Source organism: Heloderma suspectum, chromosome 3 (genome assembly GCF_057233095.1).
Source record: "Heloderma suspectum isolate Gila_16-S chromosome 3, 16-S_ref, whole genome shotgun sequence".
NCBI classification, from domain to species: domain Eukaryota; kingdom Metazoa; phylum Chordata; class Lepidosauria; order Squamata; family Helodermatidae; genus Heloderma; species Heloderma suspectum.
Window position 1 is genome coordinate 41,723,356 of NC_139460.1, and position 18,080 is coordinate 41,741,435.

An 18,080-nucleotide genomic window follows, 5' to 3' on the forward strand; every position below is an offset into this window, starting at 1 on the left:
TTGAGTCCCACTATGTTCAATTGAGCTTATTCCCAGGTTAATTTATTACATTTTTAATCTGTCCAATAACAAATGTTCTCTGGGCAGATTGCAAATGGTTAAAAGAAAAAATACGATACAAATGGTTAAAAAATACAATAAATACAAAATAACAAATAGTCAGGATATAGAAAAACATCAACCAACACCCTAAGATGCCTGAGAGAACAGAAAGGACTTTGCCCGGCACGAAAAAGGTAACAATGCAGGTGCCAGGCAAGCCTCCTTGGGAACGGTACTCTATATATGGGGCATCACATCTGAGAAGGGCCTCTCTCTTGTAACCACCTGCCTAACATCCTTCAGTGGGGGAATACAGAGGAATGCCTCCCACATGATGTACATACAGGAAGAGATGTTCTTTTAGGTATTCTGGCTACAAGCTGTTTAGGGCTTTAAAAGTCAACAGCAACACTTGAACTGGGCTCAGAAATGGACTGGAAGCCAGTGCAGCTGACAGAGCACTAGTGTCACATGATCACATCATCCAGGCCCAGCAGTAGTCTAGCAGTTCTATTTTGAACTAACAACTTTCCAAGCAGTCTTCAAAGGTAGCCCCGCGTACAATGCACCCTAAAACAAATGGAGCATCTTAACTTGGTGAACTGCTCCCTTGGCCTCATATTCTATTTTTGACATTAAGCAATGTGTCAGGGGATAGTAGCTTCATCAAATCCCCATTTCTTCTCTTCCACAATATTGTCAATTTAACAGTTTCCCAGCAATAAATTTAAGTTATTTTGTTGCACATAGCTTCTAGTTTTTAAAACACACACAGTAATCATATTCTGGGTAAAATAGCATAGTGCATAATTACCAATGCAAGTAGCATTTCTAATTAATTAGCCCCTAGTATTCACAATAGATTTTTAAAGCCCCACAATGGATTGCAAATTTCTTTTCCCCAGAATTTGGCACATTAACTGCTGAGGTAGTGCCATTTCATTTGAGCCTCAATTCCCTTTGACTTTCTTCATCAGGTAGAGGCACAGATGTGATCTACTTGTCTGACAAGTTATGAAAAGAGACAGCCACCACGAAGACCCTGTAATCTATTCAACCTGCCATTTGAAAGTGAATGCAAATATCGTGTCACAGAAGACAGGAAAATGTCCCCTCCTTTCAACACCCAACAGGCAGTCTCTATCAGCTAGTGACAGTACATATTTTAACATTACGGCCATGACTGTGGTGCTTAAATGATGTCAGCAGTTAAATTTGCAATCTATATTAGTTTTGCTTAGCAGAAATAAAAGGAAACGAGAGGGAATGCATCTTTTCTGCTTCTACTGAATTTTTATACTGTTATGTACTGCTTGAAGAGATGTTCTTCAATTAGACACGAAATACACAGCAAAGCAATTTAAGCCCCCTTGTTGTCATTGAAACTAATGGGACTGCAAGTGCTTATCATTGCCTGGATTGTGTCCAATATGTTCAATATCTCACTAAGCTATGTCAGGAGATAAAAACTCCAAAATTAAGAGCTTGAAGCATATTTATATATGAAGTGCCCCCTGGTGGTTAATTTAAAAGTTTACAGTAAATCTTTATTACTGTGGCTATTCTCTACTACCAGCTGGTTTACCTAGGGTATTTCCCACAATGTACTGGGAACAGCTGAAGCAGTCTGCAGTCAGCAAAAGGAACAAGGTGTCCTTAATTCGGGCTTCAATTCAAGATTTTATCACAGGAAAGTCAGTGCCTCGGAAGAGACACTATTCCCAGTGTTCCTCTCATGATGTCTGTTGTGACATTGTGAGGAACATTATCCTCAGCTTCAAAATAAGCCAAAGTGCTAACCCACATGAAAATATGCAAGTAAGGCAGCCCACTTTGGGAAACTAGACAGTTTACCTGAAAGGAGATTTACTTGTAAAAATGGCAAGTGGCCACCTGAATCAGCAAGCTGGTATAGCTTCTTAAAAGTATATGGATTTGTTACTATGATCCCTTCTGCCCTTTAATGTTCCTTTACTGCCCTCTTCATGTACATGTGGCATATATTCAAAGACTAAGGCAGGACAGGCAAAGCAACATGAACTGCAACAGAGGGATGATGGTGTACAGTAACCTCAAGACTATTGTTTTGTACAAAAGTACAAACTTTGGCAGAGCCTTGTAATATGCCTCTTGCCTATGGATTTCATTATTTGTTTGTTGCATTTATATCCCGCCTTTTTTCCTCCAAGTAACTCAACGTGGCGTACATAATCCTCCTCCTCTCCATTTTACCCTCACAACAACCCTGTGAGGTAGGTTGGGCTGAGAGTCTGTGACTGGCCCAAAGTCACCCAGTGAGCTTCCATGGCCAAGTGGGGACTAGAACCCGGGTCTCCCAGCTCCCAGTCCAACACTCGAACCACTATACCACCCTGGCTTTCATGAGACAGAAGTTGGGAAATTAGAGTTTACTGGCGATTTATTTATGATTTTACCTTAAACCACCTGTTTACATTTATGACAGGTTCCTACTAAAATCTGGCGTGGCCTCGGAGAAGTGGCTGCCTTGACACTGAGATACACTGACTTCTTCTCCTACAGAAAACAGCTTATAATAGAATAAAATGCTTTTATTACAACAAAATAACATGCTCACACACTTTTCATAGTTAATACAGAAACAGAAAAAGAGTTAGACTTACAACAAATCTGCTGGCAGGGGCTCTGTCCTCTCTTTTTCCCTGAGAAGTATTCTTAGAGTCAGGATAGAAGGCAGGTCCTCACCTATATGGTGAGACCTCCTTTTATACTTCTTAGTTCTATTATTTATTTATTTAATTTTATTTGTACCCCTCCTTTTTACCAGAGATCGTACTCAAGGTGGCTTACAATGAAAATTGAATAAAACAATACATTAAAATACAATAAAAACATAACAATTACAGGAAAATACTATTAAAACAGCACCCAACCTTGGATGGGAGACCGCCTGGGAATCAGGCTTCCTGCACTGAGCAGGGGGTTGGACTCGATGGTCTTATAGGCCCCTTCCAACCCTATGATTCTATGAACCCAACAGACCCCCTCTAGGCGAAGTATTGCACCCAATACCATACTTGTTAACTATTATGTTTTAAGCTTGCTGACTGGTTAGTATAATGTGGTCTAGCTCGTCCTAAGCCCCTTATTCTAAATTGAAGTGCCTTCCATCTACTAAAGTTGCTGTTGACATCTGTGTCAGTTCCAGAGAAACTCGAAAAGTGTGTGATCTTAAAGGAGTGTTATTGCCAAGGACCATCCTGTTAACATCACCTGACCTTGCCTGAGGAAATTCCTTTAGTCTTGTATAATTTACATCCCAAGTTTATACAGGTAAGATTTACCTATTCTGCCACCGTATATTCTTTGTTCATTGGTACTTTCACAAGTAGGAGACAAGCAAGTTCAAGGACAGGAAACACCAAAACCTTACACGTGAGCTTGCTAGTTACCCACACCCATCCCCCTTCATCTTGAAACCCAGGTCCCACAGCTGCCCCATAGCAATGCTGATGACAGCCCGCGTGGTGTAGTCGTTGGAGTGTTGGACTGGTACTCGGGAGATCTGAGTTCTAGACCCCACTCAGCCATGAAGCTCACTCATTGACTTTGGGCCAGTCACTGACTCTCAGCCTAACCTACCTCACAAAGTTGTTGTGAGGATAAAATGGAGAGGAGGAGAAGGATCATGTAAGCTGCCTTGGGTTCCTTGCAAGAGGAAAAAGGGTGGGATATAAATGTAATAATAAATAAATGTGGAATCTACTGTTTCAGAGAATATATCACCCCTATAATTTATAGCATGTAGCCGGCTTCCTCAGCTAATCCCAACAAGAATGGTTGTTCAAACTGTATGTGTCTATACAATATTCATCAGTATATTTGCATATCAGACTTTCTCTATTAGGTTGCTTTATTGCAAGCAACATGATAGAAAAAGATGAAAGTTCCCTGTGCTAATGTAGAAAATTAATTTCTAAAGAAAACTTTTGTACATTTCCTGCAATCTCTTTTAATGAAAGGACACTGGCTAATTTTGCAGAAAGCAAAATTCACAATGCAGTAAAGCATGCTTCAAAGGGCTTGCATTTCAATTGCTTAATAATTAGTGCTAGCATAAAATAAAGCATATGGGGCACAAAAGAACTTACCAATTAAACAGAGCTCACAACAGGGATGCCATTGAGTTGCCCTTGATTTTAAGAAGCAGTTTCACTGTCCAATACTAACAAGCAGAAATAGATTCTCCTAAACTGTTATGGCTTTCTCGTCTCCCCCACTGCCTCTAATCATGCTCGTCAATTCTACTCCACCACCATTTTGGGGAAGAAACCATGCCAAAAGGAGATCCTTAGAAATCCTTAGTATACTCAGATAAGAATGAATGGTAAAAGTCACAGAGCAAGAAACTCTCAGAAAAATGTATTTTCAACAGACCAAACAGTACTGACCTTTTGCAGCAATTGTGCACTGAAAATCTAATTTGCTCCCTCATTCATCATCCAAGCATTCTCATTACCATTAAATATTCTATGATTCCAATACGCCCATCCCCATGATACCTAAACTCATACCGTATTTCTTTAACTCAAACATATTAACTTTTGCAGGTGAAATAAAAATGTTGGGAAAAGCCAAGTTCTAATACGAACAGTTGTCTCTAATGATCAACTAACTGCCTTGAGTTTGGTTAGGAAATGTGTCACTAATAATGAGTAATCTTAGAGAACTCTCAGAAAAAAATGCTTTCCCTTCAAGAATTCTAAATTAACTCACAATGTTGGTTATGCTATATTAAATTGTTTTAAATTGTTACTTACTCTTAGTCCAAGTCCTTGATACAAACCAGTTAATTATGGGCACTATCCAATACTGCTAGCACACGAGCTGGACCTAGTGGTTCCTGAAGCAATCAGAAATGAGTGGAAACACTTGTCTCAAGATCGGTGCAGGTCAACAGACATCACAAAATGCAGCTCTGCTACCAGTCCCATTCCGAAATGAAGAATTTCCACTCATTTCTGGGATTCCTTTTAGAAGCACTGATTCCTGTTGCTCTCAAGGTGGATCCTGCAAGCACAATGGAGCCAGCACAAGAGGAGCAACAGTATTAGATACTGCCCCATGAGTTTTGTTGGCATCAATAAAGGGCATTTTTGGGGGGAGTCAGGGGAGGGAGAATCCCATTTCCTTTGGGGTGTGTTGACTACAGTGACCACCATGTCATATGAAGGGATGAGACATGTATGAAATCACATCGACCTGGTTCACATGTAATGGATAATTAATCCATGATTTGCCAGGGTTGCGTGCTGCTGTTATTCTGAATATGCAACCTCTGACTGGCCTAATTGGAGGCTGCTCCATCATCATCATCATCATCATCATTATTATTATTAAATTTATTAATCGCCCATCTGGCTGGTCACCCAGCCACTCTGGGTGATGTACAACATACAATAAAACAGTTTAAAACAATAAAACTCTACAATAAAAACATTTCCTAAAATACCCTAACCCACCCCAAATGCCTGCCTGAACAACCATGTTTTTAATGCACGACGGAAGCTCATTAAAGAGGGGGCATGATGGAGTTCCCTAGGGATGGAGTTCCACAGAGTGGGGGCCACCACAGAAAAGGCCCTCTCCCTCGTCCCCACCAGTCTAGCTGTCCTGGCTGATGGGACAGAGAGAAGGCCATCCGAGGCTGATCTTGTTGAGCCGCCTGTCTGGTGCTGCTGGAGGCGCTCCTTAAGATAGGCTGAGCCGGAACCATATAGGGTTTTAAACGTCAAAACCAACACCTTGAATTTGGCCCGGAAAACAACTGGTAACCAGTGCAACTCCTTCAGCACTGGAGTGATGTGATCTCGCCGGCAGCTGCCTTTAATCAGGCGAGCTGCCGCGTTCTGTTCCAGATGCAGTTTCCGAACCGTCTTCAAGGGTAACCCCACGTAGAGCGCATTACAGTAGTCTAAACGAGAGGAGACCAGGGCATGTACTACCAATGGGAGCAGATGGTCGGGAAGGAAGGGGCGCAGCCGCCGTATCAGATGGAGTTGATACAGCGCTGTCCGGCTCACAGCTGACACCTGAGCCTCCATGGACAGCTGGGAGTCCAAAATGACCCCCAGGCTGCGGACCTGGTCCTTCAAGGGTAGCTGTACCCCATTCAACACCAGGTCAACATCCCCCAACCTCCTCTTGTCTCCCACCAAAAGTACCTCAGTCTTGTCAGGGTTCAGCTTCAGCTTATTCCTCCCCATCCAGCCACTCACCATCTCCAGACATTTGGACAGGGATTCTACAGCCAACCTTGGTGAAGATTTGAATGAGAGGTAGAGCTGCGTGTCATCCGCATATTGATTACACTGCACCCCAAACCTCCTGATGATAGCCCCCAGCGGCTTCACATAGATGTTAAATAGCATCGGGGAGAGGATGGAACCCTGTGGCACCCCACAAGTAAGTGGCCATGGGTCCGAAACCTCCTCTCCCAGTGCTACCCTCTGGTACCTGCTGGACAGGAAGGACCAGAACCACCGCAATACGGTGTCTCCAATGCCCAACCCCTCCAGGCGGTCCAGGAGGATACCGTGGTCAACGGTATCAAAAGCCGCTGAGAGGTCGAGGAGAACAAGGAAGGAGCATTCACCCCTATCCAGAGCCCTCCTCATATCATCTACCAAGGCCGTTTCTGTCCCATGCCCAAGCCTGAAGCCCGACTGAAATGGGTCTAGATAATCAGTTTCTTCCAAGTGTGCCTTCAACTGCACCGCCACCACCACCACCATGACCTGTGAACCTGTTAACCTACAATTAGTTTTTAGGTTAACTGTGGGTTGTTTAACCCATGATTAACCCATACTTTCCAGGTTCTCATATCACAGAGCAACCTCCAATTGGAGGTTGCATATTCAAAATGGTGGCAGCAGGCATTGGGCACACACTGTGGCAAAACATGGGTTAATTAAACCACAATTTGCCGCCTTTACATACAGATGGGGAGATAGCAACCATGGGCTCCTGGCAGATGTCTGCTGTGGCTTGGATTTAAGAACCATGAAGGCCACTGCAGTAGAGGCAGCCAAGAGGCAAACAGGAAATCTTTCCCCCCACTAAAATGCATGAAGCTGTCCTGAGAAACAGGGCTTATTCCCAGCATTTGTCAATGCATAATTAAAGCAAAATTGTATAGATAGCAGTGAGCACATAGTGGCTGGGATAGTTAGTTACAAACAGCATAACTATTCAGTGGTAGTCATTATGCAGAATTACATGTAAATGCTACAAAGGAGTGAGAGGTGGGAGATGGGGGGGAGGAAATGAGTTTCAGAATTGCCAGCCTTACATCTGTCTGTGGTACAAAACATAAAATTCCCTTATATAGCAGATACGAGATATTTGTTTAATTAAATGTCATTTTACTTACCATGTGCATTTGATCAAAGGAGCGAACAGAAGCCAATCTGTCTACAAGTAAGAAATATACATGAGCCTTTTGATAAATAATATGCAAATACAGAGGATTTCTGTGTGCAGTAATTGTCAATGCCAGCTAAGAACCCCTCAAGTCATACCTGCTGGGCTGCTACGAACATGATCCATCTTTCTTTGGAGAAGTCCAATTTGCCTTTCTATCTGTCTGTTCAATTCTATTTGGGTTTCATATCTGGTTTTCCATTCATTGTCTTAAAATAAAAATAAATTACTCTGGTTATTGTCCTTTGATTCTGTAAACTAAAATATCTCAAAGCTTCTAAAAACTGCAGTGTTCACATCTAAAATCAAGAAGCATGCATTTACCTACAAAACTCCGAACAAGTAGTACCGTCTGAAAATGTTTGCTAACACTTTCATATTTAACATAAAGTAATAGTATTACCTAAATCCATAATCTGATAGATCACAGCCTCATAGGTTCTCACCCTGTGAGGCAGCACATGGAACACCTGAAGGAAGAACAGAACCTTTTCCTGGCTGAGAATTGGGCAGGTTGACTGTCTCATGATAGAGTATCCTTATTGACCTGTATTGTATCTGTGGTGGTAGCTGCACATTGCCCCATCCTTTCATTTAATTTCTTACATTTCTATACTGCCCACTAGCCGAAGCGCTTTGGACAGTTTACAAAGACCATCCTGGTCTTAAAAGGAAGGATGCTCAGGAAGACTTCCTATTTTGTTCTAATATTTCCATGTCGATGATTTTAGAAAGGGCTTAGAAATGTCCTGATCTATTCTTGTGTTTAAGGTTCTCTATGTACTCATTGATGGAACAAGGTGTTGGGGGAGGGGGGGGGGGAGAAGGCATTATGGAACATTTAGAATAGTATCTTGTTTATTACCTTGTTATCCAGACCCCAACTCTAATGTAAGCTTGGCAGCCAGATTCTACAGAGCCATGTTGCTGATGACCCACAAGCCTGAGTTGTAGCAGCTACCACAGAATGCAGCTAGTCAAGGGTGGGCAATGTATGGCCCTCCAGATGTTTTGGCCTACAACTCCCATCAGCCCTAGCCAGCAGAGCCAATGGTTGGGATGCTAGGAGTTGTAGAACATCTGGAGGGCAACAAGTTACCTATCTCTGCTGTAAATGGAAAGCGAATATTTACCTTCAAAAACAGCGGGAAACACCACTCCAGTTCCATCTCCGTTATCCTTCCACCAACATGCAAAGACATTTTATTCTGGCAGGCTTTTGGCATCTAAGCTGATTTCCGTCTGAACTAAGTTTTTTTCTCTTGTAGTGATGTGCTTTTATTTGCCTTTTATTTTTATTTTGGCGATTTATTTGATGTGCTTCTTATTGGATGTGCTTTTAATTGATAAGTTTTAATGCTTTAATCATAACTGTTATTTTTTCTGTTTTTACTGTTAGCCTCTCTGAGCACTATTTTAATGGAAAGGTAGGATATAAATTTAATAAATAACATTTTAAAATTACAGCTAGTTGACAGATTTCTTTTGTTAATCTGGTTTGCTGGTTAACAGAGAAAAGGAGAAGCATTTTGGCAATTTTTGAAATAGATAAAAGACTGAGGCAGAAAGCGCTAATAGTTGGGCATGAAGACCCCTTCTGGTGCATGCTCTCTCTCTCTCTGGAGATCTGATGTGTGGTAGCAGTTCTTCTGCCTTGGAGGAGAGCTACTTTGCCCTCACTTTTGTTCTACTTGTATATTTGTAATTAAAGCAAATATTACAAGAGCGCCTTAGGTCTCCAGTGCACTCTCCTCCAAGGAACCCCAAACTCGTGGAGCTTCTCACTGGTCAGGGAAGTATGAGACTCATAAGAGTACGTTTTGATCAGTATGCACAGCTCTATGTATACTTAAAATACATTTTAACAGCAATGCCTGAAGACTCTTGTTGGATTGATATGCAATTAAATGTACAGAACTCTAGACTTAGTCTCTTACCTTCATCCTCAACACTGTTAAGTCTTTTCTCCAGTTCTGCTACTGTATTTTTCATTTCAAATACTGAGAGTTCTAGCACTTCTCTGCATTACAGAGAGAAAAAGTAGTTAAATAATCCCAGCAGACAATAAAAATGTGATGTTCATAAGCATATGAAAATGTTTATAATATAAATTCTTTAACAGATTATTTCTAAAGGATTCTTTGAATATTTCTAAACGCACATTCAGGCACTTGCCCAATACTCTTAATCTGTAAAGCCTGTAAAACTGTGAAGAAGATATCATCACAAACAACATATTCCTCCTTTACTGGGAATGGACTTACAGGTGTTAAGATAAACAGACAGATGGTAATATGAGGTCATGCTGTTGAGCAAAACTATATCAAGACTTTGCACATCCCAGGACTTAAGGATTTCTGAGCTCCCCACTCCTGCTGAGGCCCTATGTACTTTCACAATACTAGGAGGTTAATTTGTTATTATTATTTTATCTTACGCTTTTGGCTGCAGGACAGGAACCACTCAATTTAAATTACATTTATTAACACATATTAAAATACAGATAAATACAAAGCTAACAATATTTCCATGCCTGTTCATAGCTATTAAACAGATAATTACATGTTGTATAAGGAGGCCTTTCATTGCTTCTAGGTAATGTTGTAGCTCCAAGTCTGATGGACCCCAAAACCAACGTTGCTGAGGAACAGCAAGTTACAACAGTTCTATAAATTATCTCACTGTTCCTTTTTGATCGGTGGAGAGCTCACAAAGGAAATCACTTTTGGAAAACTGTATCAATACTGATGAAATATATTTAGTAGAACTTAGTAAGTTATACGTCACTTAGGAAGCAATTCTGTAAGTCACTTAGGAAGCAATCCTATGTCCCCTAGACAGTGTCTGGGGGACATAGGACTCTTTGGTTTCCTGGCTCCAAGCTCCGAGCCAGGAAACTGCACTCCCCAGCCCCTCCCCCATAGCCGGTGGAGCGGGGGGAGGCTGGGGTGGCTGGCTTATGACTTTTCCTATTGCTCCACCAGCCTCCTTCCCTCATCCTCCACTAGATGGGCAAAATTGCCGATCTAGCTAAAATAGAGAGAGCCTCCAAATTCGGGGGCTTATGACAAGTACCCATGGCACAACCCATAGGATTGCGCCCTTACAGTGCAATCCCGTGCACATCAGAAGTAAGTCTCATGAAATTCACTGGGACTTACTCCCAAATACGTGAGGATAGGATTGCAACCTTAAAGTTGTAGCCCTGTGCATACTTACCTAGTAGTAAGCATCTATTAAACACAATAGGATTTACTTCTGAGTATGCATGCATAGAATTGCACTGTAAGGTGAAAAATGGGAAAACCTGCATCTTGTACATAGAAGGCAGCAAGTAGCCAGAAGATATATAGGAGCATTTCGAGATTTTATTCCGAGCAACCAGTCCATATAAGGAAACAGGCTGCCCATGTTCTGCATCACTGAAACTTCTAAATAAGTGTCGTTTAAACCGTAGACACATAGGAAGCTGTCTTATACTGAGTCAGACCATTGGACCACCTAGCCCAGTACAGTCAACACCTAATTCCAGAGTTCCAGTCTGGAATTTTTCCAGCCCTATCTGGAGATGCCAGGGATTTAAGCAGTATGATACAGTGGTTAGTGCTGAACTAGGACTGGGGAGTTGTTGTTCAGTCGTTAAGTTGTGTCCGACTCTTTGTGACCCCATGGACCAGAGCACGCCAGGCCTTCCTGTCCTGCGCTGTCCCGGAGTGTGCTCAAGTTCATATTCATTGCATCAGTGATGCTATCCAGCCATCTCATCCTCTGCTGTCCCCTTCTCCTTTTGCCTTCAATCTTTGCCAGCATCAGGGTCTTTTCCAGGGAGTTTTCTCTTCACATTAGCTGGCCAAAGTATTTGAGCTTCAGCTTCAGTATCTGTCCTTCCAATGAGCAGTCAGGGTTGATTTCCTTTAGGATGGACTGATTTGACCTCCTTGCAGTCCAGGGGACTCATAAGAGTCTTCTCCAGCACCACAGTTCGAAGGCATCAATTCTTCGGCGCTCAGCCTTCCTCATAGTCCAGCTCTCACAGCCATATGTTGCTACTGGGAAAACCATAGCTTTGATTATACGAACCTTTGTCGGCAAGGTGATGTCTCTGCTTCTTACTATGCTGTCTAGGTTGGCCATAGCTTTCCTCCCAAGGAGCAAGCGTCTTTTAATTTCATGGCTACAGTCACCGTCTGCGGTGATCTTGGAGCCCAAGAAAATAAAATCTGTCACTGCTGCCATTTCTTCCCCTTCTATATGCCAGGAAGTGATGGGGCCAGATGCCATGATCTTCGTTTTTTTATGTTGAGTTTCAAACCAGCTTTTGCAGTACACACTTTCACCCTCAACAAGAGGCTCTTTAGATCCTCTTCGCTTTCTGCCATTAGGGTGGTATCGTCTGCGTATCTGAGGTTGTTGATAATTCTCCCGGCAATCTTAATTCCGACCTGTGATTCATCCAACCCGGCGTTTCTCATGATGGACTCTGCATATAAATTAAATAAGCAGGGCGACAATATGCAGCCTTGTCGCACCCCTTTCCCAATTTTGAACCAATCGGTTGTTCCATGTCCAGTTCTTACTGTTGCTTCTTGACCCTCGTACAGGTTTCTCAGGAGACAGGTAAGGTGGTCTGGTACTCCCATCTCTTTCAGAATTTGCCACAGTTTGTTGTGATCCACACAATCAAAGGCTTTAGCGTAGTCAATGAAGCAGAAATAGATGTTTTTCTGGAATTCTCTTGCTTTCTCCATGATCCAGCGAATGTTGGCGATTTAATCTCTAATTCCTCTGCCTCTTGGAAACCCAGCTTGTACTTCCGGTAGTTCTCGGTTCACATGCTGCTGAAGCCTAGCTTGTAGGATTTTGAGCATCAACTTGCTGGCATGTGAAATGAGCGCAATTGTACGGTAGTTTGAACACTCTTTGACACTGCCATTGTCAAAATGTCAAATTACCATTGACAAATGGTGGAGGAGGATTGTGTACATTGCCCTGGCCTCCTTGGAGGAAAAGCAGGACAGAAAGGTAACAAATAAAATAAAATAAATAAATAAGCAACTGTGATAAAATCACAATGTTTGCCATGTGGAGTCTCTATTAATGTTTATATGTGTTTGCTGTGTTAAACAGAACCCAGGTAAGTCAGGGTTAACTGTTTGGTAGTGAGTGAAAGGTGGGAGGGGTGTGTATGTGTGTGGAGACTGAGTTTATAAAAGGGAGGACCAGGCAGTTGGTTAGATAGGGTTTGGGAATGGAGACAGGGCCTTCGGGTTTGATTAAGCTACATCTAGATAGTGGGGTTGTGAGAATAGGAGTTAGAAGGGGTAGAGTAGGCAGTGTAAGACCAGGAACTGATTAATTAAAACATCTTATATTAAATAAACCTTAATTTGTTTGTTTTTGAATTATCCGATGTCTTATTCATTTTTCTGCGCTACCAATAGTGTTCATACTTCCTGGGTACTTCCCCTGGGTGGGTAAAGGGAACCAGTTAGGCATATTGGGTGTCTCCTTTACCTGGTGAATTTAGGGACTGAAGCTTGTGGGACAGTGAGGACAGCTGTCCCAAAGCAGAGGCAGATGGACCTGAGGGAAGGTTACGTCACAGCAACCTGTAACAGCTGTGTAAATAATTATACACAGGGGCAGTCATGCACTTCCAAGTCCACTCTCCTGTGTCCCCATCTGTACCACCTCCTCTTGCACATGATGTGACTTATCATGTGGTGAGGCAGCCAACTCAGGCAGCACATTGTGGGTACAAATAATAGTAACAGATTGGAAAACAGATGCATCCGACCCACAGACCACTATACATTGTGAAGTTATCCAGTACAAGCCCCACTTAGACGAGCAGGAGCTGCCTAAAAACACATTGGTGCTCATTTCAAATAAGGCTTGCATAGGGAGAACTAACTTCTCCAGTGGACTGGGCCCAATATTTGTTAACTTGAATATGTCTGTACAGATGCCATTTGAATATTGTGCCTCACGCACCAAGAATGTCAAGGGGTGGCCCTGCTGCTGCTGCTGCTGCTACTAATAAATCAACCATCAATATTTTAACATTGTCTTAAATGTCTGGCTGTGTCAATGTCAAGAACGGCTGAATGTATATAGCCTGGAAGCCCCAAATTCTAGCCTCTCTTTCTGCCATAAACTCAACAAATCTTAGGCAAACTCCAACTCCAGCCCCACTCTGCTTGCCCTACACTGTGTTACTACTGTCTTGCCCTAGAGGGCTGTCGTAAAGTTTACTTAGGGCGCAATCCTATGCCTGTTTAGACAGAGAAAAGGCCTACAACTCTAGGCATTCCCCAGAGTTGTAGGCCTTTTCTCTGTCTAAACAGGCACAGGATTGTGTCCTCAGGGCGCAATTCTTTCCACGTTTAGACAGAAAAAAGTCATACAACTCCCAGCAGGCTGGCTGGGGTATGCTGGGAGCCGTAGAACTTTCTTCTGTCTAAACAGGCACAGGATTGTGTCCTCAGGGTGCAATTCTTTCCACGTTTAGACAGAAAAAAGTCATACAACTCCCAGCAGGCTGGCTGGGGTATGCTGGGAGCCGTAGGACTTTCTTCTGTCTAAACAGGCACAGGACTGTGTCCTCAGGGCGCAATTCTTTGCACGTTTAGACAGAAAAAAGCCATACAACTCCCAGCAGGCTGGCTGGGGTATGCTGGGAGCCGTAGGGCTTTCTTCTGTCTAAACAGGCACAGGACTGTGTCCTCAGGGCGCAATTCTTTGCACGTTTAGACAGAAAAAAGCCATACAACTCCCAGCAGGCTGGCTGGGGTATGCTGGGAGCCGTAGGGCTTTCTTCTGTCTAAACAGGCACAGGACTGCGCCCTAAGGCACCAATTAAATACTAAATATTTTTTACCCCCACGTATAATAAAACCATACGAACCAAAAAAAACTATTACATCGGTGCTCTTTATATAAACGGTGGCAGCACCGGTGTATTTCAGGGGGTGGGTAGCATGTGCAAAGCGCTTTTCTTTCAACTGCAGGCGTGAAGCCACTGGGGGAGGGGAGCTACTGTCAGGGAGGGGGCCGCCTGCCCCCCCCCGCGTACCACTAAGGAGTTGTGTGTGGGGGGGGAGGTCTATCCGCCTGCCCGTCAGAAATGAAAGAGGGCATTGGTGCCATGTACGCAAGGTTTCCGCAGTCCTGTTGGGCAAAGGAGACTCACCTCATCTGCCTCTCCTGCCCCAGCTCCAGCACGATTCCCTCTGAGTCCACCAGTTCGCCGCGGTCCCCCCCTTCTCCCATGGTTACGTCCGCGCAGCCGCCACCCCCAGCGCAGCCACGGCGCGTCCTAATCGCCTTGGCAAAAGCGGGAGGGAGGAGGAAAGGGTTCACGTGACAGGAACCGTTGGAACGCTCGCTCCCGCGCCCCCCTGTCCTGTCACGTCACGTCACGGCCTCCGCCCGAGGAAAGTCGAACGGCACAAAGCCGCGCTCCTGCCCGTGTCCGCGCGAGCCGGCAGAGGGCGCTCGCGTTGGCTCTCTCCCTCTCACAGGGGGCGGGGCCCAAGCGCGGGCCGGTCTGTTGGAAGCGCCTCAGTAAAGGGATATCTCGGGAGCGCGCTGGGAGAGAAGCGTTGCTGTGCATGTTTAGACAGAAAAAAAATGTCCTACAACTCCCAGTATGTCGCAGCCAGCCATGGCGGAATGCCGGCTGGGGCATGCTGGGAGTTGTAGGACTTTTTTTCCTGTATAAACATGCATAGGATTAAGCCCTTAGTGGCTCAGCTCCGCGTCAGGAAGAAAAATGCGTTTGCCCCGCTCTTGTCCCTATGATTATAAAAATTAAACGTTACCATATTGCTGGATGATTTCTTGTTCTCCATCCCAAACCTATGGATGGGAGGCTACTGCATGCAAACTGTCTTACATGAATCTATGTAATTTTTAAATGCAATAGCTACACAGTATTGTAGCAAACAGCCATAAGGACTAAGAACTTTAAAAATATGTCTGATGGAGAGATTCATCAACTCGCAGCAGGCAGTGTCACCACCACTCATTTCAGTACTCTAATGGCTTAACCAATTCTTGGGAAAACCTAAACCTGAATTTACAAAGGGTCTAGTGACCCCATATATTTGAAGCAAGAGTCCATTAAAAAATATAAAATACGCAAAGCACACAAATACTATTTTGAGTTTACAGTCTGAATCATTTGGTTCCTTTTCTCTAATATTCTTTAAAATACAATGAAGGTCATGTATTAGGATGTTCAGATTAATATTTAAATTAAGGGATTTTGCTATGAAGTGTTCTGTGGATTTTTTGCAATGAAGACAAGACTTCAAATATAAAGCCCTACATGGCTCAGGGCCCCAATACCTCAAGCACTGCGTCTCCCCATATGGACCTACCCAGTCCCCGAGATCAGCTTCAAATGCCTTCTGTGTGTGCCCCCTCCAAGAGAAGCCTGGGAGTTGGCAGCCTATAGGCCCAAGGTGCAACTCCTGTTTTAGATTAAATAGGAAATAGAGCACTCCATTTTTAGCATGACTGTTTATGGACTAGGCAGCATATACAACTGCAAACTGGTTTGTACCCAATCCTGTCGAGTAGGTCAGCCAGCCTGCTAAGGCTGCAATCCTATACACACCTAGGACTAAGCCCCATTAAACTCAGTGGGATGTACTTCTGACAAGTATAGGAGTGCTCTGTAAGCCTCTTGCCACTATTACCCTTCTTCCAAGCACCTGTTCTCATGAGAGGGGCATTAGAATTGTGTCAGCTTCCTTGTTGGATGCCTAATGCATATTAGGGCACAGTCCTATGGAGAAAGTAGTCAGCCTCTGAATTCAGAGACAAATGACCATCCCATGCAGGATAGTTGGAACCCAGCGGTGATCCTCCCCTCTGTTTTCTGGCTGCCCTGCATTTTGGCTAGACAGGTGATTTCACTTGTCTGGCCGGGGAGTTTCACAGCGGCACATAGGAAGCTGCGTAACACAGCTTCCGCAGTTTCCCCCCCTCCAGCCCCCTTTTCCCCATCTCTGTGCTCTGTTTCCAAGTGCAGAGACGTAGCTGGGGTGGAGAGAACCATGCTAGCTCTGAGGGGTGGGGAGCACAGTTTCTGGGCTCTGAGATCAGAGCCCTGGTTCCAACCTTGGAGCCCAGAAACCAAAAAATCCTATGTCCCTCAGATGCTGTCTAGGGGATATAGGATTGCTCCCTTAGTGACCCAAGTGTAATAAATGGATGCATGTAAGTTCACATTCAGGGTTAGCTTTATGTTCTGGGTTTTGCTTTGACTATACATTCACAAAGCTACCATGCACATACATCTCTGCCCTAGGAGTACTAAAAAGCCAATTTTGCTTTTTTGTTTGGTATCATAGTCCTGCCCATGGGGCGTGTTGCTCACCTTCCCGTGACCTCATCAGAAACAGTGTGTGAAGGAGAGGGGGAGATGATACTGGAGGGAGCAGTCAGGCAGAGATGAAGAGATGTACCCCTGACATACAAGTGCAGTGTCCGCCCTCCCGGGTATCCCTATGAAGTTCCCAGTCAAGGTGGTGGCAGGGAAATCAGGAGAGCCGCAAAGACAGCTTCACAGAGAGTTGGTAAGGCGCATCCCTGGTTTAGGGGAAGAAAGGGTTTAAGGGGCGGGGGGAATACTGCACACACAACTTTGCTTTTACACTCCTCTTCGTTAAGGTGAAAGTGTGCTTTAAGTCCCTGTTTTGGTGGGGGGTTTAAAAGGGGGGATGCTGCACATGACTTTGCTTTTTTGCTCCTTTGTTAAAGCAAAAGTGCACTTTAAAACTCACTTTAAAGGACAAAAACAAAAGGGCTGGAGCAGAGCAGAAGGGGGCGAGGGAGGCAAAGATGAAGAGATGCACAACTAGTATATCATCCACTGGCTCTCTTCCCCATTTCTTCCCTGTGTATTTATTTCCCCTTTAGCACTTTGTCCTGCTTTGTGCGGACGTGTGCTAGGGGGTGTCACTTCTGAGTAAGCTCATTGGCTGTAAGGCTTTCCTTTCCTGGGAGTAAGCACCATTGAAATCTGTGTGGCTTGCTTCTGAGTAGGCATGCATAGGAGTGCATTGTAAGTCTACTTAGTGTAGCAGTCTTAAAGTCTCCAATCCCCTGCGATGTATTTACTTGGAACTTCCCCTTCCCATTGACTTCACTGACTGCTTCTTCTCCCTTTTGCTCACCAGTTTGATGGGCTTTTTTCCTCCCAGGTGATGGGGAAGTCTCCCTTCTCAGCCATGCAGGAGAAAGGCTTGACAGTTAGGATTTCAATAGGTATTAAAAGTGCCTTTGATTGGGAAGCCAACCAGCTACTACCTCTTCTCCTAGCCCACCTTGCAGGGCAGTTGGGAAGCCAGAGTAAGGGAGAAGAGCAACAGCACTGGTGGGGCAGGGGCAAGCTGGGTTTAATTTATTTATTTTATTTATTATTGCATTTATCTCTTGCCTTTATTCCTCTTGCAAGGAACCCAAGGCAGCTTACATTATTCTCCTCCTCTCCATTTTATCCTCACAACAACAACCCTGTGAGGTAGGTTGGGCTGAGAGTGTGTGACTGGCCCAAAGTCACACAG

The 18,080-nt window shown here is 44.0% G+C and overlaps 1 protein-coding gene across 3 annotated transcripts in view; it reads right to left on the reverse strand.

Annotated features, from left to right (window-relative positions):
• CCDC169 (coiled-coil domain containing 169) overlaps positions 1–14,841 on the reverse strand; it is a 33,681-nt gene extending 18,840 nt beyond the window's left edge. For 2 of the 3 annotated variants that reach the window (XM_084843019.1, XM_084843020.1), the window contains exons 1-4: positions 14,696–14,841; positions 9,441–9,523; positions 7,602–7,712; positions 7,454–7,494 (exon numbers count right to left, since the gene is read on the reverse strand). In XM_084843019.1, coding sequence (XP_084699145.1) covers positions 7,454–7,494; positions 7,602–7,712; positions 9,441–9,523; positions 14,696–14,775 — 315 coding nt within the window. In that variant the 5' untranslated portion in view covers positions 14,776–14,841. The remainder of the gene's footprint in view (positions 1–7,453; positions 7,495–7,601; positions 7,713–9,440; positions 9,524–14,695) is intronic. The other variant, XM_084843021.1, reaches the window with a different exon arrangement.
• Between the last annotated feature and the right edge of the window lie 3,239 nt (positions 14,842–18,080).